The following is a 23733-nucleotide window of genomic DNA, read 5'->3' on the forward strand; positions in this document are numbered from 1 at the left end:
ATCCAGGCTGCTCTGTGCAAATTCACTGCAAGAGAGCAGGTAAGTATAACATGTTTATTATTTTTATAGGAAAAAAACCACAAGATTTTACAATCACTTTAAAATGGGCCATGGAGTTCTGGTGAGCTTTCTAATGTGAAAGTGGAGGCACATGGTTGGTGCGACGCACTGGAAGAAATTTGTTGCTAACCTTTGTCTGAAGCATTGGACACTTTTATGCAAGCACTTTCTTCGTTGAGACATTTAAGCGCGTTTATTTATATTTGTTTAGTATGCTTTTAAACCTCATGGCATTTTGTATAGTGCTTCATGACAAAACCAATTTTTGCTATTCGGCGCTGTTACTTTAACTGGCAATTGCGTGGCCATGCAACACTAAGCAAATTAAATTTATATAATTTTTCACACATATAGAGAGTGTGAAAATATTTTTTACTTTCCGTTATAAATAACCCATTTTTGGAAAGTACACAGTCTGAGGGATTTAGTAAGAGGCATGGTGAGTTTTTTGAAGTTGTAATGTTTTGTCACAATTTTTTAGAAAATTAAAGGTTTTTTTTTTTTAATATACTGTCCCCAGTGCAGTACAGTGTCATAAAAAAAAAAAATTTTAAATAAAAAAATGTACACTTTTTTCTTTATGCACTATTTTTTTTTTTTTTTTTTTTTTTTACATTCTTTCATCAGAGTAGTTCAGTGTCACCATAGTACATAGTAACACTGTACTGGCATGCAGCCCACTCCTAAACTGGAGCAGGCATAATGAGGTACATGTGTGCAATTGTGTCTGCATGTGTCGCCCCATCACAGTACTGTAAATGTACTGTGGTGGTTCGCCAAGTGATTGAGATAGAGCAGCTGAATCACTTAAAGGATCACCTTTGGGAACAAGTAACATGTTCCCACTCCTGCAGCTGCTGCCTCTAGTAACAAGCCAAGGATCCTTACACTGACAGTCTGCAAGAGCCTGCATGGCACCCGTGATCTGCTGATCGAGGGTGCAATGCTTTCCAGGCTCCATGTAAAAAAAATAAAAATAAAAAAAATAATGATAAATGCACATTTTTTACCTGCAAATAGATGTGCATTTATGTATTTCTTTAACATAGGTAAACTTATCTTTTAATGTGTATTTGGCATGGGTGCATTTAAGCTATATTATGCAAAAAAAAAAAAAAGTTGCCGCTACATTTTACATGTTGTGAGTAGAGGATAAAGTCCGGACAGCCGCACACCAGGAAAATATAATCCAACGAAATTTCTTTATTGTAAAATCAGGATCAAATCATGTACAAGACACCATGGACAGAATGTACAGGCAATCAGCTATTCATTCTACGTTATGAAGAAAATTCACCCCATCACTAGAACAAGGTTTTTGCATCAGTCTTGACTGATTTGGAGGACCATGTCTTCTTAAAAAATGATGTTCCGGTCTTTGACTTGGCATTGGAAGACCATAAGACAAAAGGAACCTTTGCTAACCTCAGAAGCAGAAGCCCTACTGATAGTGCCTTCTTTTTCTGTGGGAGGAAAGTACTCTAACCCCCTATAATATCCCTGATGTATTTATCTAAGAAGCTACACAACAGACTTTGCCTTCAAAGGGTAACTTTGTAAGAGTTTCTTGCATTAGCACTTAGTTGACCATGATGGAGACTTTATAAAGCGTGTCCACCAGGCCATTCATACAGTAGCATAAGGCTGTAGGAAAAAGGTCTCACTGTGGACAGAAGTATCCATTATGGCAGAACAAGGATTAAGGGCCAAGTGCTGAATCCAGATAGCAATTTTCTGACAGACTGCCATAGAAACAACCACTGTGGAGCCCACCAAAAAAAAAAAAAAAAAAAAAAAAAGGCTCTTGAGAGGGCCTTTAACCTCTTGTTTAATTGTTCTTTGAACACAGAATTATCCTCCATGGGGGTAGTGAGGATCTTGTTAAGACAAGAAATAGCAACGTCTATTGCTGGATTTCAGGAACTGCCCGCTTTTGAAGGAAACTTTCCGCAAAAGCATACTGTTGAGCAAAGCGTTTTTCAGAAGTAAAAATATTCTCTGGTCAAGGCCAGTTCCCATACAGCACTGTTTTTTTCAGAGTCTGAATCAAGTCATGGATGGTTAAGGTATTTTAAGTGACACCATGCTAGGTACCTTGGGTTATTCTTTACCTGAAATCACCACTATAAGAGCACCATCCTGATCCGATTTTTCAGAAGGGGGAGGTATCATCCTCAAATGCCACCCCCTTCACAGGAAAAATGTTTGTCTGAAAGACCGATTCTGGCCTGTCCCCAGTTAAAAGCTGCACTCCAAGTTATAATGCCTTTCTGGAAGGAATGAGGCTGCGTTTGTCTGGCCTTGGGCTCTGAGGCACAAGGGGCTACTGGTGATGTGCCCCTTGGGAGTGACGTCCTAGGGGTGCTAAAAATAAACAAAAAAAACTTTGGAAGTGGTAAACCATTGAGTGTTTTCACTGGCACTAGAACAGTCCACTTTGTTTTTTTACACGCACCTCCTGAACGGGCCTTTTGGCTAGCCTGGAGAAATTCTTATACTAACCAAAAAGCTATTGTGCCTACTTCACATAGCACTCTTTTCACAATTTTTTCATGAGCACTTCACTGCATGTGCTTTTTAAATATTTATGCACAGAGGCTGAGGGTGCAGGTTATCGAAGCCTGACCTGATGTCAGGTGGGAAGATCTAACCAGAGGGGTAGATTTTTGGGGAAGCCTCTCACTAAGCTCTTGGTGGACATCCTTCTGCTGATCTCTATGAAGCAGGGTCCACCTGGCTTCGGCCTATGTGGATCACAGGAGTACTTTGCCCCAGTCATCTGTGTCCCTGCACCCTTAAGAAAGAATGTACTACCTTCATGCATTCCTCACCTCAATTTAATACACTCAAGATGAATGGTCCTCTGGCTTTTATGTACCCAGTCTCAAAAAAGCCAGACACTGGCAGGGAAACAAAGAGTTTAGAACCTGGTGACTAAACCCTTTAGGACATAGGATAATTGTATGTTTTGAATGGGCTGGCGTACCTGCATTCCAAGAAAAAGGTTCCTGCGCCATTTTTAAAACAGCAGCAGAGAAATCAGATATCCCAGTGATTCCCGCACCTGCAAACATGCTGTGTTTTAGCTGCGTGGGGGTGCCATTAGGAATGAATGGCAGCCCATGCATTTTGGCAGTGGGAACAGGTGCGATTCCTGCACCCGCAACCACCTGCTATAGCGTTAACCAGGCCTTATCTGGAGAGCGTTTATCCCATTCTGCTCAATGTATAAAATTAAAAAACACTTTGGTTTAATACTACTTTAAAGTGGACCGTCATTACAGAAGGATAAGACTGGATTCACTTGGCTTGAGTATGTTAATTGAGGATAATAGGTCAAAAAAAAAAAAAAAATCTTGTTCTAAGAGATCCTCCCTGCCAGAAAAGATGATGCATTTTTTGAATCACAAAGCTGACTTCCTGAAAATTCAATCAGACATACAGTCAGGTCCATAAATATTGGGACATTGACACAATTCTAATCTTTTTGGCTCTATAAACCACCACAATGGATTTGAAATGAAACAAGATGTGCTTTAACTGCAAACTTTCAGCTTTAATTTGAGGGCATTTACATCCAAAACAGGTGAACGGTGTAGGAATTACAACAGTTTGTATATGTGCCTCCCACTTTTTAAGGGACCAAAAGTAATGGGACAATTGGCTGCTCAGCTGTTCCATGGCCAGGTGCGTGTTATTCCCTTATTATCCCATTTACAAGGATAAATGAGCAGATAAAAGGTCCAGCGTTCATAGTCCAATAGTCCAAGTGTACTATTTGCATTTGGAATCTGTTTTTGTCAACTCTTAATATGAGATCCAAAGAGCTGTCACCATCAGTGAAGCAAGCCATCATTAGGCTGAAAAAAACAAAACAAACCCATCAGAGAGATAGCAAAAACATTAGGTGTGGCCAAATCAACTGTTTGGAACATCCTTAAAAAAGAAAGAACACACCGGTAAGCTCAGCAACACCAAAAGACCCAGAAGACCATGGAAAACAACTGTGGTGGATGACCGAAAAAATTCTTTCCCTAGTGAAGAAAACACCTTTCACAACAGTTGGCCAGATCAAAAACACTCTCCAGGAGGTACGTGTATGTGTGTCAAAGTCAACAATCGAGAGAAGACTTCACCAGAGTGAATACAGATTAGGGCTGCAACTAACGATTATTTTCATAATCGATTAGTTGGCCGATTATTGTTTCATTTAATCAGTTAATAACCTTAAAAAAAAGTGTGGTGTATAATTTAGTTAATATGTAAAGTTTTAAAAAAGGCAATTTATTCCTAAATATCTTTATAAGCAGGGGTAAATATAAATAACCAACTATATGGTTAGGGAGTAAAATCTTTAATCCTTTCTGAGAATAACAGACAAAAGAGATATACTCTATATACTATTAGAGGTTGAATCTGGTAAATATCATCAGACTTAGATCAATTTTTTTTTTTTAAAGAAAAAAAAAAATTCTAGACTGTTTTGCAGATTTTCAAACAGAACTGTAATATTACATGCTTTTCTGCAGCTTCTCCATTGAAGTATATTGAAACAAAAAAGCACCATTTCCAAATACACAGCAGCTGAAAAAAAGCATAGATGTGAATGTTAAATGAACTGTAGTGCATTTCTGCAAAAAGCACCAAAAAACACATGGGTGAGAACCAGGCCTAAGACATTTAATAACATAATGGAGTTAAAAAAAAAAAAAAAAAAAATTAGCCCTTCGTTTTTTTACTGTGCAACATTGAAAGTAATATTTACAGTAGAGATTTTTTGCTCTTTTTGTACTATATAGGGCTAATTTTAGCTTTTTTAACCCCATTATGTTACTGGACGATTAATCGATTATGAAAATAGTAATCGATTAATTTCATAATCGATTAGTTGTCGATTAATCGATTAGTTGTTTCGGCCCTAATACAGATGGTTCATAACAAGATGTAAACCATTGTTAAGCCTCAAAAACAGGAAGGACAGATTAGAGTTTGCCAAACAACATCTAAAAAAGCCTTCACAGTTCTGGAACAACATCCTCTAGATTGATGAGACCAAGATCAACTTGTACCAGAGTGATGGGAAGAGAAGAGTATGGAGAAGGAAAGGAACTGCTCATGAGCCAAAGCATACCACCTCATCAGTGAAGCATGGTGGTGGTAGTGTCATGGCGTGGGCATGTATGGCTGCCAATGGAACTGGTTCTCTTGTATTTATTGATGTGACTGCTGACAAAAGCAGCAGGATGAATTCTGAAGTGTTTCGGGCAATATTATCTGCTCATATTCAGCAAAATGCTTCAGAACTCATTGGACGGTGCTTCACAATGCAGATGGACAATGACCCGAAGCGTACTGTGAAAGCAACCAAAGAGTTTTTTTAAGGGAAAGAAGTGAAATGTTATGCAATTGAGCACGCATTTCACTTTCTGAAGACAAAACTGAAGGGAAAATGCCCCAAGAACAAGCAGGAACTGAAGACAGTTGCAGTAGAGGCCTGGCAGAGCATCACCAGGGATGAAACCCAGCATCTGTTGATGTGTATGCATTCCAGACTTCAGGCTGTAATTGACTGCAAAAGATTTGCAACCAAGTATTAAAAATTGAAAGTTTGATGGATGATTGTTAATCTGTCCCATTACTTTTGGTCCCTTAAAAAGTATCACATATACAAACTGTTGTAATTCCTACACCGTTCACCTGATTTGGATGTAAACACCCCTCAAATTAAAGCTGAAAGTCTGCAGTTAAAGTGCATCCTGTTTGTTTCATTTCAAATCCATTGTGGTGGTGTATAGAGCCAAAAAGATTAGAATTATGTCGATGTCCCAATATTTATGGACCTGACTGTATTTCTTAAACGGTAGGAAATTTAAGAAATGTAATAACTGTTTAGTGTTTTGGGGGGGGGGGGGTGTACTAATGGGGGATTTTTTGAAAACCCGGCATTCTGCTTTAATTTGTAATAAAAATATCTTTGTCATTTTGAAGATTCCTCCCAACCACTTTGCATATTATTTCCACTGGCTCACGCTCACCCAACAAATTAAATTCAAAATACTAACAACTACTTACAAAGCCATCCACAACTCTGCCCTCAGCTACATCAATGACCTAGTCTCTAAAAACCAACCTAATCGTTCTCCTCGTTCTTCTCAAGATATCCTGCTCTCTAGCTCCCACATCACCTCCTGCCATGCTCGCCTCCAGGACTTTTGCAGAGCCTCTCCAATCCTATGGAACTCCTTACCCCAATCTTTCTGATTATGTCCAACTCTATAAGCTTTTAGACGTTCCCTGAAAACCCTCCATTTCAGAGAAGCCTACCCCTCCCACACCCAACAACTGTATTTTACATTTTCTCCATCTGATCATCCCCCCCCCCCCACCACTGTTACCTTTTGTTCCACTTGACCCTTCCTTCTACACTGTAAGCTCTAACGAGCAGGACCCTCTGATCCTTCCTGTATTGAATTGTATTGTAACTGTACTGTTTGCCCCATGTTATGTTGTGAAGTGCTGCGCAAACTGTTGGCGCTATATAAATCCTGAATAATAATAATAATAATATTTTATATATATACTGTGATTCTGCACTTGCCAAATTTGCTGCAGAAATCTCCCTCCACCGAGTCCGGCAGCAGTCATTTTAACTGTGGGCAGCTGAAGCTGCCGCCTGTTCACTTCCTGGATTTACACAGAGGCAAACCTCCAGCTCTGCAGCTCTCATTGGCCCTCTTATGACTCACACCCCCCCCCCTCCTGGCTAACGCTAACAAGAGGGAGAGAGAGCTGTGCATGATGTCATAATCCTAGGCTTTTTACCAGACAAGAAACAGGAAGTGGGCTGTATGAGTTATTTACTGGCAGAAAAAAATAAGTTTTACTATCCAAAGTTAAAACAATAAGGGCAGACGATTTAATAGATGGAAAGATGAAAAAATGAATGATGGTCAGCTTTAAGACTAGTTGAGTATTCCCTACCCCCTCCTTTTTTTCATGATGTAAACACACCAGGCTTTAACCTTGAAACAAGAGAAAGAAAGAAAGAAAGAAAGAAAGAAAGAAAGAAAGAAAGAAAGAAAGAAAGAAAGAAAGAAAGAAAGAAAGAAAGAAAGAAAGAAAGAAAGAAAGAAAGAAAGAAAGAAAGAAAGAAAGAAAGAAAGAAAGAAAGAAAGAGAGAGATAAGGAAAAACATTTGTTCTGATAGTGATGCTATATATTATGTTGAACACTGGTTTGAAGTCATAAATATACAAGTTAGAATATGGTTCTTTCTAGAGATGACAAACAGTACTTTTTTACTTGTGTATTTCTGTAGTGAGAGAAGAAAAAATTCTCTTCTGTTTATTAAGATTACGTTTAAAGTGGTTGTAAAGCTAGAAGGTTTCTTACCTTCATGCATTCTGCATAGGTTTACAATGCTGCAGGTTAGAAATCGTGCAAGTTCAGCTGAACTCGCACGATTTTAACCCGGCAATGCAGGTTCCTGCACAGATGTCTATACAAATTGCCTCCCGAAGTCGCCAAAAGTAGTACAGGAATTACTTTTGTGAATCGTTGCGGCCGCGTACCGATTCGGACAGTGCCATTGCCGGCAATAGCCACCAATTTGGCATGCCAAATCGTACCAATGAGAACTTTGGCTGAAAGTTGTAAAGTGAAAAACCTTCTGTATGCAGGTCTCCCTCCGAAATACATACCTGAACCCCATCTTGACCCATCGATGTGCACGAGAGCCAAGGCTCTCTCTCTTGCTTTCAATTGACACAGATACAATAGCCAGTGAGGGGGGAGAAGGGGGGCAGGGCTGAGTGTCTTGGGGACACACACAGTGAGGCTCGGGAGCAAGCACACATGAGTGCCCCCATAGCAAGCGGCTTTCTATGGGTGCACTCGGCGCGGGGGGGTGGGGGGGAGTGGAGACCAGAGCGCCGGCGGGGGGACCCCAGAGAAGGGGTTCTCTGTGCAAAACCGTTATTAATACCATTCATTAACATATGGAAAATGCCAGTTGCCATATGAATCCTCCTTTATCCCTAATATTTAATTTAAGGAGAGAAAATTGTATTCAAGCAGTTATGGTTGATTAGACCAGGGATTGCCAAATTTACTTTGTATATAGGAGCAAGCTAAAAAAGTTAGGAGCCTGTTTTTTTTTTTTTTTAAGCGTAGCGCGAGTTGTCAGCGGCCGGGGCAAGGCAAGTAACTTGGGACCCTTAACCCCCTAAACCCTAACTTACTTACAGCAGAGCAGCCAGCCAATAACCCTGACGTAATTAGGGTTATAGGCTGGCAAGAATGACAATAAAAAATTATAGGGGGAAACTCATTATTATGCCAATTGCCCCCTCAGCAATTTTCACAAATTTCTGTTGTCGTTGTCCCCAACAGCTCTCACCAGTTCACAAATCTCCCCCCTACACATATTTTTTCTTTTTTTTTTTGTTTAGATTTTAAAGGGCATCTCCACCTCCAGAAGAAAGAAAGAAAAAACAAAACACACAAACACTCCTAACAGCCTCCTTCACTGCTGCCGTCCCCTGTACAGTTATCTGTCTTGTGTAACATCATCCTTCCCTGCACACCAAACATCCATACACAACTCTGGAAGCTGTGTAAAAGCATAATCTTTGCAAGGGCCCCTGGCCTTTGGCTCGCGTGGCCATGTGACAATTGCTGACCAGTGAGAGTCTCTTGTCTCGAAATAAAGAACAGACTCTCATTGGTCAGTGTTGTCACAGGACCATGCTAACCAAGGGCCAGAAGCCCTTGCAAAGATTATGCATCTACACAGCTTCTAGGGCTGTATATGGAAAAACCCAGTGGAATGCGTTTTCTATTTAACTATATATGGTAAAAAATGTATTGGATCAAGTTGTTATACATTGTTGAGCTTTGCATATATTTATTAGATTGAATATTTAAATAAACTCAAAAACGTCTTTGATTTAAAGTTTATTACTCTAAATCTCCCTTACCCTTTCTTTGCAAGTTAACTACAGTGGGGACGGAAAGTATTCAGACCCCCTTAAATTTTTCACTCTTTGTTATATTGCAGCCATTTGCTAAAATCATTTAAGTTCATTTTTTTCCTCATTAATGTACACACAGCACCCCATATTGACAGAAAAACACAGAATTGTTGACATTTTTGCAGATTTATTAAAAAAAGAAAAACTGAAATATCACATGGTCCTAAGTATTCAGACCCTTTGCTCAGTATTTAGTAGAAGCACCCTTTTGATCTAATACAGCCATGAGTCTTTTTGGGAAAGATGCAACAAGTTTTTCACACCTGGATTTGGGGATCCTCTGCCATTCCTCCTTGCAGATACTCTCCAGTTCAGTCAGGTTGGATGGTAAACGTTGGTGGACAGCCATTTTTAGGTCTCTCCAGAGATGCTCAATTGGGTTTAATTCAGGGCTCTGGCTGGGCCATTCAAGAACAGTCACGGAGTTGTTGTGAAGCCACTCCTTAGTTATTTTAGCTGTGTGCTTAGGGTCATTGTCTTGTTGGAAAGTAAACCTTCGGCCCAGTCTGAGGTTCTGAGCACTGTGGAGAAGGTTTTCGTCCAGGATATCCCTGTACTTGGCCGCATTCATTCTTCCCTCGATTGCAACCAGTCGTCCTGTCCCTGCAGCTGAAAAACACCCCCACAGCATGATGCTGCCACCACCCTGCTTCACTGTTGGGACTGTATTGGACAAGTGATGAGTAGTGCCTGGTTTTCTCCACACATACCGCTTAGAATTAAGGCCAAAAAGTTCTATCTTGGTCTCATCAGACCAGAGAATCTTATTTCTCATCATCTTGGAGTCCTTCAGGTGTTTTTTAGCAAACTCCATGCAGGCTTTCATGTGCCTTGCACTGAGGAGAGGCTTCTGTCGGGCCACTCTGCCATAAAGCCCTGACTGGTGGATGGCTGCAGTGATGGTTGACTTTCTACAACTTTCTCCCGACTGCATCTCTGGAGCTCAGCCACATGATCTTTGGGTTGTTCTTTACCTCTCACCAAGGCTCTTCTCTCCCGATAGCTCAGTTTGGCCAGACAGCTCTAGGAAGGGTTCTGGTCATCCCAAAACGTCTTCCATTTAAGGATTGAGGAGGCCACTGTGCTCTTAGGAACCTTAAGTGCAGCAGAAAATTTTTTGTGACCGTGGCCAGATCTGTGCCTTGCCACAATTCTGTCTCTGAGCTCTTCAGGCAGTTCCTTTGACCTCATGCTTCTCATTTGCTCTGACATGCACTGTGAGCTGTAAGGTCTTATATAGACAGGTGTGTGGCTTTCCTAATCAAGTCCAATCAGTATACTCAAACACAGCTGGACTCAAATGAAGGTGTAGAACCATCTCAAGGATGATCAGAAGAAATGGACAGCACCTGAGTTAAATATATGAGTGTCACAGCAAAGGGTCTGAATACCATGTGATATTTCAGTTTTTCTTTTTTAATAAATCTGCAAAAATGTCAACAATTCTGTGTTTTCTTTCGATATGGGGTGCTGCGTGTACATTAATGAGGAAAAAAAAATGAACCTAAATGATTTTAGCAAATGGCTGCAATATAACAGTGAAAAATTTAAGGGGGTCTGAATACTTTCTGTCCCCACTGTAGCACATCAGACTTTTTAGGTAGGAATTATTAGATTACGGTTGCACAGAACTTTCCTTTGAACTCAGGAAGTCAAAGCATTTAACCATGGGTGGGAGAAATTATGAAAGATTGCCTCCCTAGGGCTGGTCAAACAGGGCAGTGTATGAATTTAAAAAGACAACATTTTTTTGAGTTTTGGATAAAGCAGTGAGGGATTAGGACCTCGGTTTTAACACTGTCTGTGCCCCCATTAGGGAGATTCACCTCCTTTACTTGTCCTGTTCACCGTTATCATTGAAAGTAAAAGAAAATCCCAAATTTGCATTGACATCAGAAAAATATAGAGGAAATCTTCCAAAAGGGGCACTAGTTCTGGTCACACTTACTTCCTGTTTTGGCTAGGGGACAGGAAGTGAAATTTCCCCAATGGGACACATAATCGGGGGTTATAACCCTCCCTTACACGATCCAAATTGGAAAAAAATGCATTTAGTTACACTTTAAAAAAAATATACCAGCTGGGTATAAGCATTACTACATCTACCTAGAAATCACAAACACTGAGGCCCTATTGAACATTTCATGCTTGGAGAAACAAGTGTGAATTTACAACATGCAGTCAGTCTATACAATATTGCAATGCCAAAATATAGGTTAAGTAAAAGGACATGGCAATCACAGTTAGTAACTTAAAGAGGAGTTCCACCCAGGGGCTCCATTAAAAAAAAAAAAAAAAATTAAAAGTCAGCAGCTACAAATACTGCAGCTGCTGACTTTTAATTGGACACTTACCTGTCCCTGGGTCCAGCGATGCGGGGGATCGAAGCCCCGCTCGTCGGCGCCGGCATTTCAACTGTGGGCGCCGGGCTGTGGTTTCCCAGCCTGGCACCCACTGCGCATGCGCGAGCGGCACCGCGCGCCATGATTGGCCGCTCAATCACCTGGGACCTGTAATGGGTCCCAGATGATTGACAGGAGGGAGGGAGCAGAGCCGAGCCCTCCCTGTGCCGAGGGGGAAGTGATGTCACCAGCCCAGGCAAAGGAAGAGGCAGACTACGAGGGACCACCTAGCAACAGGCATTTAGAGGTAAGTAAAAAAAAAAAAAAAAAAAAATCCAAATGTTTTTTTGTTTTTTTTTTCAGGTATTTTTGTTTTTTTGGGTGGAACCCCACTTTAAGTCTTTTACTGAGCGCTCAGTCTATCGTCATGTGAGTATCCATCCATTTTAATGTAATTCAGTGCTATAACAAACAAACAACTTTACCAAAACTGGCATGCGATCTGAGTTGTGATTTAGCAATTTAGTTTACTAAGACAGTCAGGCAAATTAAACTGCAAAAGCACAATTGTTAAAAAGGCACACCAAAATCTGCAAATCATGGGCAAAACTGTGGTTGTTTTATCAGCATACTACTTTACAATGATACTAGAATTGCTCAGGTCATTCGCAGTTAGGCACCACAAACTGCAGACTATGCAGGGTTTTCTACTCACCATTTTAATGAACTGTATACAATCATAAAAGAACACCATCAATAAAATGAATTATGCTGACTTAAATAAAGAATACTAAACAATATGTAAAATTACTACATACATTTTTTGAGAGCTACATATTTTTTTATGTCTGGGTACTACAAACTCACTTGAAATCTGAAGGGAATGCACAAGCCATTTTTTTATGGTAATAATGTTTGAAGGCCAGAGTGGCATTCTATAAAATTTTAAAAATGCAACCTTGTATTTTAAGCCATTGTAAAGTCTGCTTATTTAAGTTAAAACTAACAAACATGGTATATGTTCTTGCTCTGTGCAGTGGATTTGCACAGTGCAGCCTGGATCATCCTCTTCGGTGATCCTGGCCCCTCCCTCCTGTTGAGTGCCCTCAAAAAGAGCAGCTTCATATAGGGGCACCCAAGCTGAGCCATGACTCCCTGTCTCCATTAAGACTCGGAGACAACACAGTCTCCTGATTGGCTAACTATCTTTGACAGCAGTGGGAGCCAATGGCGCCGTGGTGCTGTCTAAGCCAATGGGGGGGGGGGGGGGAAAGAGTCCCCGTCAGCTGAGACACTCATACAACAACGCTGGATTTGGGTTGGGGCTCAGGTAAGTATTAGGGGGACTTCTGCACACAGAAGGCTTTTTATCGCATGAAGATTAAAAAAACAAAAAAACAAAAAAAAAAAACCTTCTGACTTTACAATCACTTTAAGCATAACAGAATTAGGTAGATCCATACTATACAATAAGCTTGTGCTACTTTGCTTTCAATATAACCAGATCAGACTATTGTCAGGTAATTAGAAATAAGTGGACTAACGTGTGTATTTTAATCATATACAAGCCAGAAAAAAATACTCATTTTAAAATATTGTATCCCTGGGATGACAACTTCATCAGCCAAACTAACATTACCAATCTGTAAATAACATTCAAAAAAACTCATGTATGCTGTAGACACAGTTGAGGTGGTTCTAAAGGCTGAAGGTTTTTTACCTTCATGCATTCTGCTTGTGCTGGGTGCAGAATGCATGAAGGTAAAAAAAACAGGCGGGGGGGGGGAGGCGGGGGGGGGGGATGGCCCAGGAGCGCCGGTGGGGACCCAAGAAGAGCAGGATTGGGGCTACTCTGTGCAAAACTCATGCACAGAGCAGGTAAGTATGACATGTTTGATTGTTTTATTTTTTTTATTTCTTTGCCTTTAATATTTTTAGGCTGAACTCCAGCATCCTAGATAAAAGCAATTTTAGGAACCACATTTGGAAGTTTTTTCTCTCTTCAAAAGAGCCTTTCGTTAAAAAAAAAAAAAAAAAAAAAAAAAACACAGATATGAGGTAATACCCTTGCTTCTGGAGAAAATACAGGCTACGGATTCAGATTATATGCAAAACATGTGGTCACCAAAAGCGATCTATATAAAACTTATGCTTTTATTGAGGTACAAGTACATCTAAAAGCTTTACAGCTTCCATATGATCATGAAAATGCTCCCTAGGAAGTTTTGGACATTAGCTTTTTCTTAGATTTTCTTTCAGTAAACAATATAAGTGCCCAGTAACCTTACCTTTATTTCTCTTTGTTCTACAGATTTTTCCCATATTTGCTGGTCGTATGCTCCAATCTAAAAATAAATATTATTGGTCATTACAAAAATGAAAATGGCAAATGAAAATTAAATACATCAAATTTCTTTATAATAGAGTATATGTGTATTAATAAAAACATACAAACTATTCATAACAAAAAAATAAAAAAATTTAAAAAAACAAACAAAAAACAAAGCAAACTATTCTTGCCATAGATATATGATTGTTCAGAACTGATTAGGACCACCATAAAGCCCCTATTTAGTAAACAAACACATCGCTATTCAGTGTGTCAGCTGACCCCCTTGCCAGGTACCGTGCAAGTTAAAAAGTTTTCTTTTTAACAGTAACAATTGATGTATTGTCATAAATATTCTATAGTATCAAAAAATGAAAGCAACTTTCTATGGGGACACTCCAAAGAGAAGGAACCAGGAGAGCGCTGGCGGGGGACCGAGAGGAGAATTAGGGCCGCTCTGTGCAATACTATTGCACAGAGCAGGCAAGTATAACATGCTTATTATTTTAATACAAATAAAAAAAACCTTAAGCTAGCTGGCTGCAATTCTACTCCCCTCTCATTCTTCTCACAGGAAGATCACGCACCAGCAGAAGCCATTGGCTCCTGCTGCTGTCAATAAAATCCTGTGAGGAGAGAGCAGGGAGTGGGGTCCAGCAGAATGGTGTCTATGGATGCATACAGCCTGGCTCAGGAGCTGGCTCGCACGTGTGCCCCCAAAAGCTTCCAATGGGGGCACACAATTAAGGGGAGTGGTTAATTGTTTACAGGTGCATATAAGTGTCTATACAAACTCCCAAAGGAGTTGGCTCCCTGCTAATGCTGGCTTGCTTCTGCAGTTTGTGAACATAAGTGCAATTTTGAACTAAAGTGGAGAGTTAATAACCAGGAGTTGAAAACAGGAGTTAAAGACAGGAGTCTTCTAACCTGTAAGTAACATCTTAAACTTCCTATAAGTAATTATATTGTAACTGGGAAATGAGTGCTAGCAGCATTGAAGGTTTTGCTCAGTACACAGTGTGCCACATGTATGCAAAATTGGTGCAACAGCTCCAGGATGGATACCGCTGTGACAGATGTGAGCGGGTTGCCCTTCTGGAAGCTCGCATTAGAGATCTGGAAGAGTAAATTGCAACACTGGGCAGAAAGGACAACCCTGAAAGGGGTCCTCTGCTCGCTGAGCAGGTGGTCAGTAGGGTTAATGTGGAGGGGAAAGTCAGGATTATCAGATAGGAAGATGGGTTAATGTAGTTAGAGGGAGTGGAAGGGGCTCACGGAAAAGGAAGGCCAGTCCTGTATTCATGCATCAAAACAAATTTACCAAATTGGGTGAAGTTGTGGAGGTGGCAAACACAGAGGTGGCAGCCCTAGATGTCACTGCTACCCCTAACAGCCGGGAGAGCAGCCCATATAGTCGAGGTAGGCCTAGACAGTTGGTGGTAATAGGGGATTCAATTATCAGAAGGACTGATGGAATAATTTGTCATCAGGATCGCCTCAACCAAATGTTTTGCTGTATCCCTGGTGCTAGGGTTCGGCATATGGTGGACCGGGTTTATAAATTACTGGGAGGGACTGGGCATGACCCAGCTGTCTTGGTTCACGTTGGAACCAATGACAGAATACATGGAAGGTGGAGGCTCCGTATGAATCAATTTAATGAACTAGGCTGCAAGTTGAAGGGAAGGACCTCCAAGGTGATATTCTCTGAAATATTGCCTGTGCCATGCGCAACACAGGAAAGGCAGGGGGAGGTTAGAGAGCTGAATGCATGGCTAAAGGCCTGGTGTAGGGAGGAGGGATTTGGGTTTCTAGAGCACTGGGCTGACTTTTCATTGGGATGCAACCTATATGCTAAAGATGGTTTGCACCTGAATGGAAGGAGGTCTTCTGTGCTGGGGAGAAGCATATGGGAAGGCTGGAGGAGGGTGAACTAGAATTCCATCGGGCAGACAGGTCAGTTAAGGGTCAGACATTAATGGAGGGTGGAATGGGGACAGGTGGGGGGGAGGGTTATGGCAGGTGACAAGAAAGTTCCCATGTTGCAAACAACCACTGGAAATTATAGTGCCATTTGAACTACTAAACAAAATATGAAAAACACCAGAGCAAAATGTAATTATACACTAAAGTGTTTGCTTACTGCCAGAAGTCTGCCAAGCAAAATAGGCGAGTTGGAAGCTCTGGTGCACGAGGAGAGCTATGATGTAATTAGTATTGCTGAAACTTGGCTTCATTCCTCACATGACTAGGCTATTAATATTCCTAGCTATGCATTCTTTCAGAGAGACAAGGTAAAAAGGAAAGGTGGTGGGGTCTGTCTCTATGTGAGAAGTGATCTCAAAGCGAGTGTGAAAGAGGACCTGGTTGATGGCGAGTGTGATGAGTCTGAAGCATTATGGGTGGAACTGCATATAGATGTGCATAGTTCAAAGTTAATCACTGGAGTTTGTTATAGACCACCCAATGTTAATGAGGAGGTGGAGACTCAGCTCCTTGCACAGATGGAAAGAGCTGCCAAGGGCTGGGACGGTGATAATAACGAGGGATTTTAACTACCCAGAAACTGACTGGAGTAACGGCACTGCTGAGACAGTTAAAAGGGCAAAAATTTATAAACCTATTACAGGACAATTTTATGGTCCAGTTTGAGGCCCCAACTAGGAATGATGCTCTGTCGGATCTGATAATTTCAAACCATGCAGAGCTAATCACTAATGTTCATATAAAAGGAACATCTTGGTAGCAGTAACCAAAACATGATTTCATTTGATGTTAACTGTAAGCAAAAAACACATACGGGAAAGATAAAAACACTAAAAGCGGGATTCCGTCCCAAAAAAAAAAAAAAAAAAAAAATTAAAGTCAGCAGCTACTAACAATGTAGCTGCTGACTTTAAATAAGTACTTACCTGTCCTGGGTGCCCGCGATGTCGGCCCGCCCGATGCGACCCGTCCCTCGGCTCTCAGGTCCCGGCACCGCCATCCTAAGTAAGGGAAACAGGCAGTGGAACCTTGCGGCTTCGCTGCCAGTTTGCTACTGCGCACGTGGTGCGGCGCTCCGTTCTGTGAATGGCCCCGTGGTGTTCTGGGAACACACACAGTTCCCAGAAGACAACGGGGCTGCTCACTGAGGATTTTTTTTAGGATTTTTGGTGATTTTTTTTTTTTTTTCAGGGTGGCCCCCCACTTTAACTTCAAGAGAGCAAATTTTCCAAGGATGAGGGCTGCACCCCAGGACTTGGACTGGGAGGGAATATTGGCATCAATGGGCACAGAACAGAAATGGGAATTCTTCAAAAATGATCGTTTGTGAACTCGCTGCAAAGTATATTCCCATGGGCAAGAAGTTTAAAAGGCTAAAAATAAAACCTATGTGGCTCATGGACAAAGTTAAAAAAGCTATTAACAATAAGAACTTTCACAAAATATAAAAATGAAGGAACACTAGTGTTGTTTAAATATTACAAAAAATATAACAGAATATGTAAAAAAAAAAAAAATCAAGGACACAAAAACTCAAAACGAACAACAGATTGCAAAAGATAGGACAAACCCCCAAAAATTCCTCAAATATATTAATAGTAAAGGTCAGGTCTGAGCATGTAGGCCCTTTACAAAATAATCTAGAGTGGGTGACTGGGGACAGAGAGAAGGCAAATTTATTAAATACTTTCTTCAGCTCTGTGTATACAAAGGAGCATGTGAGCTCATGTCCATAATGGGGGTGGTAATGACACAGCCTCAAATGATCCACAATGGCTCAAAAAGGATATGGTCCAGAAATATTTTGACAGAATAAAGGTGGATAAAGCACCTGGACCAGATGGCATCCACCCACAGATCCTAAAATAATTGAGCTCTGTAATTTCAAAGCCATTGTATGTAACTTTTAGGGACTCATTAATGACAGGAATGGTACCACTGGATTGGCGTAGGCTCAACGTGGCGCCTATATTTAAAAAAAGAACACAGTCTCTACCAAGTAACTATAGACCTGTTAGCTTAACTTCTATAGTCGGGAAGACACTGGAGAGTTTAATAAAAGAACACAGATGAGTTCTTGCTGGAAAAAAATATTTTAAGCAACAGACAGCATGGATTCATGAAAGACAGAAGTTGTCAAACAAACCCGATTTCTTTTTATGAGGAGGGAAGTAAAACCTTGGACAGAGGGGTGGCGATGGACGAGGTATACTTGGATTTTGCCAAAGCTTTTGACACAGTTCCCCACATGCAGCTCATGTGTAAGGTAAAGTCTACAGGCTTGGAAATATCAGTTTGTAAATGGATAGAAAACTGGCTAAAAGACAGAATTCAGGGAGTAGTGGTTAATGATTCTTACTCTGAAAGGTCTAAGGTGATCAGTGGTGTACCCCAAGGTTCAGTGCTGGGACCCTTACTTTTTAATACCTTTATAAAAGGACTGGGGATTAAATGTAACATTTCTGTCTTTGCAGATGACACTAAGTTATGCAGTGGAATAACGTCCTTACAGGATGTCTCCAATTTACAAGCCGACCTCAATGCACTGTCTAATTGGGCGACTATGTGGCAGATGAGGTTTAATGTTGAAAAATGTAAAGTTATGCACATGGGGGCTAAGAATATGCATGCATCATACATACTAGGGGGAGTACAACTGGGAAAAATCAATGGTGGAGAAAGATCTGGGGGTTTTGGTAGATCATAAGTGCAATAATAGCATGCAATGCCAAGCTGCGGTTTCCAAAGCGAGCAAAGTCCTTTCTTGCATTGAGAGGTATGGACTCCAGAGAGAGAGATATCCTTTTGCCCCTGTACAAATCATTAGTAAGACCTCATCTGGAATATGCAGTTCAGTTTTGGGCACCAGTTCTCAAAGGAACTGGAGAAAGTGCAGAGAAGGGCAACCAAACTGATAAGAGGCATGGAGGAGCTCAGCTATGAGGAAAGATTAGAGGAACTGAATTTATGCACTCTTGAGAAGAGGAGATTAACCGCTTCCGGACCAGCCGCCGCAGTTTTACTGCGGCAGGCTGGCTCCCCTGCACGAAATCACGTTACTGTACGTGATCTCACAAGGTCCGGATAGCGGGTGCCAATGCTTGTGGCCGACGGTCGCGATGACTGCCGGCCACGAGCAATCATGACCAGGAGAGACAGAACAGGGACAAGTGTGTGTGTAAACACACACTTCCCTCTTCTGATAGGAGTGACAGATTGTGTGTTCCTATTAGCTAGGAACCACGATCTGTCACTTCCTGTAGTTAGTCCCTCCCCTTCAGTTAAAATCACCTCCCAGGGAACATAGTTAACCCCTTCACCACCCCCTAGTGTTAACCCCTTCACAGCCAGTGACATTTTTACAGTAATCAATGCATTTTTAATCGCACTGATCGCTGAATTATGCCAATGGTTCCAAAAATGTGTCAAAATTGTCCGATGTGTCCGCCATAAAGTCGCAGTCACAAAAAAAAAAAAAAAAAAAAAAAACGCAGATCGCCGTCATTACTAGTAAAAAAAAAATAAAAAAAAAAAAATAAAATGCTATAAATCTATCCCCTATTTTGTAGACGCTATAACTTTTGCACAAACCAATCATTATAAGCTTATTGCGATTTTTTTTACCAAAAATACATAAATACACAGAAGAATACATATTGGCCTAAAATGAGGAAAAAAATTGTTTTTTTATATATTTTTGGGGGATATTTATTATAGCAAAAAATAAAAAATAATGCGTTATTTTTTCAAAATTGTTGCTTTTTTTGTTTATAGCGCAAAAAATGAAAACCGCAGGCGATCAAATACCACCAAAAGAAAGCTCTATTTGTGGGGAAAAAAAAGACGTCAATTTTGTTTGGGTACAACGTCGCACGACCGCGCAATTGTCAGTTAAATCGACGCAGTGCCTAATCGCAAAAAAGTGCCCTGGTCAGGAAGGGGGTAAATCCTTGCAGGGCTGAAGCGGTTAAGGGGGGATATGATCACCATGTATAAATATATAGGGGGTCTATATAGTGAACTTGGTGTTGTTATTCACTTTACGGTCAACCCAGAGGACACGGGGGCACTCTTTATGTCTAGAGGAAAAGAGATTTCTTCACAGTTAGAGCTGTGAAAATGTGGAAAAGCCTCCCTCCAGAGGTGGTTCTAGCCAGCTCAGTTGATTGCTTTAAGAAAGGCCTGGATTCTTTTCTAAATGTACATAATATAACTGGGTACTAACATTTATAGGTAAAGTTGATCCAGGGAAAATCCGATTGCCTCTCTGGGATCAGGAAGGAATTTTTCCCCTGCTGTAGCAAATTGGATCCTGCTTTTCTGGGGGTTTTTTCGCCTTCCTCTGGATCAACTGTGGGTATAGGATTGGGTATACGGGTTTGTATGATATTTATTTTATTTATTTATTTTTTTATGGTTGAACTAGATGGACTTGTGTTTTTTTTCAACCCGACTAACTATGTAACACTCCTATGGGGGTATACACAGAAGAGAAGGAGCCAAAAGCTTTAGCAAGGAACCCCAGAAGAGAAGGTTCTGGGCCACTCTGTGCAATACCTTTGCACACAGCAAGTATAAACCTCGTTTTTATTTTAAATACATTTTTGAATTTACAACCACTTTAATTTACAATATCTGAGGGGGTCAGAAATGGACAACACTTCCCGGTCAGTGACAGAAAATCAGAAAAGGCGCCCAGCTGTGGTAATAAGGTAGCTCCTGATTCTTTAGCCTAACCAGCCACTCTCACTAAGTGAGTCTTCAGAGGTCACAGGGCCACACCTGGGGCTGTGCCATGGATTTGGACCAGGAAAGTGGTGCACAGCTAATAGTTAGGTCTTGTTCAAAGGACTGAAATGCATCACAATGCAGAGACCACTGCCTGATTGTCACGTTAAAGGCTAGCCCAGGGCTTGCTGGGTTGAGAGGGGGTTATATGGAGGCTAGACTACAACATTTCACCAGTGTTCCAACCTCCTGAAGGCAGCACTATAACCAAACTTTTTTTTTTTTTTTTTTACAGCTGCCGCTACACCGACTGTAAAGAATGACATTTCAATAACAGAAAAGAGAGGGCAATTTCCGAGAGCAGGAAATGAACTCCTTCTCCACATGTGTACATGCAAGCAGATGGATGGAGTGTGGTTTCTGTCACAGTTATCGCCACCTGTGATCCAGGGGCCTGGGAAGCTTACCCACAAGGTGATTTGACCTTTAATACTGTTGGTCTAACTTATCCAGTGTTTGAAGGGGCTGGTGGGTGATGTTGTACTACTACTTGGCTGTGCGATTAAACAGCTGAGAGACAACCAGTATAACTTGGGTCACCTAAAGATTATTGTTTAAAAAGACTGCAGCAGGTTCTGGCAATGGTCAGTAAAGCTATAATCACCTGTGTACTACAGCTAATATTTTCTTTGGGAAGGAAGAAATCTATGAGCAGTTACATTTTGCTGCCAAACACCATTCTGATAAGATGATGCTGGTACTGGGAGAGTTCGCTAAACTGCAAAACGAATGCAGTAAAACATGAGCAATGAAGTCCAATAAACTCGGACAGTCATGCTTGAGAATCAACCTTCTAAAGAAAGCATTAGACTAATAACAAAAAAAATCAATATATTTAAGCAATTGCTTTCTTTTTATTTGGTTTTTAGAAAAGGAAATAAAACATACTTATCAGAAAACAAACATGAACTTAAGATAACAAAGTTCAAATGTCAATGAATATTCCTAAACCTTGGCAACAGCAGTGGAAACAATCAATCTTTCATGAAGCATGTCTATCCCATCCTAGCTAGCTTTGTAATTAAGCCTTTTATGTTCTGATATTTTCACTTTCAGCAGCTTAAAGAACAGTTCTTGCTGGGAATTTTTTTTTTTTTTTAAGTAACAGACAGCATGGATTCATGAAAGACAGAAGTTGTCAAACTTGATTCCTTTTTATGAGGAGACAAATAAAACCTTGGACAGAGGGGTGGCTGTGGACGTGGTATACTTGTGTAGCACTAACTCTCGGTGGAGCTTCTGGTTTAAGCGGGCTTGTTACCTTCACTCTCCTTCCCTCTGTTTTACCGGCACCGTGTCTAGGGTTCCGTTGAGTTTACCTCTAGACGATACACGCACCAACACTTGAGTACATTTTCAATGCTTTATTAAGCAGTTTACTAAGGAAGTAGCAGGAAAGAGGCAGAAGGGAAACTGCAGAAGAAACTCAAATATCTTCTTGTAAGATTCTTGACAAATGTCCTGGTAGAATTTGGATATTACAATGGAATGCACTCCCCTCGTGGGACACACTCTTTGCTCGCCTGGATAGGCCTCTCTCACTTGCCTAGCAGCCAGTACGTAGCACGAACAAAAGTCTCTGCCACAGACTTGTTTGGTATAAACCTGTACAATCCTCTGCCACAGAATGTATTGGTTTTGCGGTGAATGTCAGTCACAGTGCTTGAACCTTTAAGCCAACCCAGCAACACTATGCTGTATAGTTACTTTAGGATACGTCCTCCAACCGAGTCACCAGGCCCCTCTCCAGACCAGCACTCTGCGTGATCCTTCCATGACGGGTCCTCCCCTGGGATCTCCTCGGTTGTCCAGCTTCTTCACTCGGGATAGACAGCTCAGGACCATTCCTCGGCTGCTGTGGTAGGCCCCAGACAAGCTTCTGGGCCCACCCCTGCGCCGCAGCGACGTGGGCCTCCGGAACGGAGGACCAAGAGATTGCTCTCTAACGCATACCTGTCGGCCAGGAGGGCCAGCAGGTGGCTGTAAAACGAACCCCACAATATGGCGTCTGTCCCATAAATACCCTCGCCCAGAATGCAACTCGGAGGACCACCTCCACCGAGTTGTCTCCAGGACAGAAGAGCACCCATACGCTTCGACACGTTGCCTTTCCAACACTGACTAGTGATAACAGAGACACCCACCGGTCAGTATGGAAACACACACAACGTCAGCCAAGCTGAAACAGGCAAACTTAACCTTCCTAACGAACAAGTTACTAAATTTACCTAACATATGGTAGATAGCAAATCTACCAGTGCTACACTTGGATTTTGCAAAAGCGCTTGACACCATTCCCCACATGCAACTAATGTGTAGGGTAAAGTCTACAGGCTTGGAAAGATCAATTCGTAAATGGATAGAAAACTGGCTAAAAAAAACAAATTCAGAAAGTAGTGGTTAATGATTCTTACTTTGAATGGTCTAAAGTTATATCAGTGGTGTACCCCCCAAGGTTCAGTCTTAGGACCCTTTTTAATATATTTAATATATTTATAAATTATATAGGGTCTGGGATTAAAAATACCATTTCTGTCTTTGCAGATGACACCAAGCTATGCAGTGGAACGTCCTTACAGGATGTCTCCAATTTACAAGCTGACCTCGATGCACTGTCTAATTGGGCAACTAAGTGGCAAATGAGGTTTAATGTTTATAAATTTAAAGTTGTACACTTGGGGGCTAAGAATATGCATGCATCATACATACTAGGGGGGTGGAGTACAACGGCAGCAATCCAGTCGAGAAGGATCTGGGGGTTTTGGTAGAACATAAGCTCAATAATAGCTTTCAATGCCAAGCTGCGGTTTCCACCGCGAGCAAAGTCCTTTCTTGTATAGAGAGGCATGGACTGCAGAGAGTGAGATATCATTATAGCCCTGTACAAATCATTAGGAAAACCTCATCTGAAATATGCAGTTCAGTTTTTGGCACCAGTTCTCAAAAAGGATATCTGAGGAACCGGGGAAAGTGCAGAGAAGGGCAACCAACCTGATCAGAGCTCAGCTATGAGGAAAGATTAAAGGAACTGAATTTATTCTCTCTTGAGAAGGGGAGATATGATCAACATGTACAAATAAATAAGTGGTCCATATAGTGAACTTGGTGTTGAGTTATTCACTTTAAGGTCATCAAAGAGGACAAGGGGGAGCGGCTTACGTCTAAGAGGAAAAAAGATCTCGAAAATGTGGAATAG

General features: G+C 41.1%; 1 protein-coding gene across 2 annotated transcripts in view; it reads right to left on the reverse strand.

The window, feature by feature from the left end:
- Positions 1-23733, reverse strand: part of PHTF2 (putative homeodomain transcription factor 2) — a 250240-nt gene that overhangs the window by 119432 nt on the left and 107075 nt on the right. For both annotated transcript variants that reach the window (XM_073619589.1, XM_073619588.1), the window contains exon 3: positions 13723-13779. In XM_073619589.1, the coding sequence (XP_073475690.1) occupies positions 13723-13779 (57 nt within the window). The remainder of the gene's footprint in view (positions 1-13722; positions 13780-23733) is intronic.

Source organism: Aquarana catesbeiana, linkage group LG03 (assembly GCF_042186555.1).
Source record: "Aquarana catesbeiana isolate 2022-GZ linkage group LG03, ASM4218655v1, whole genome shotgun sequence".
Lineage (NCBI taxonomy): Eukaryota > Metazoa > Chordata > Amphibia > Anura > Ranidae > Aquarana > Aquarana catesbeiana.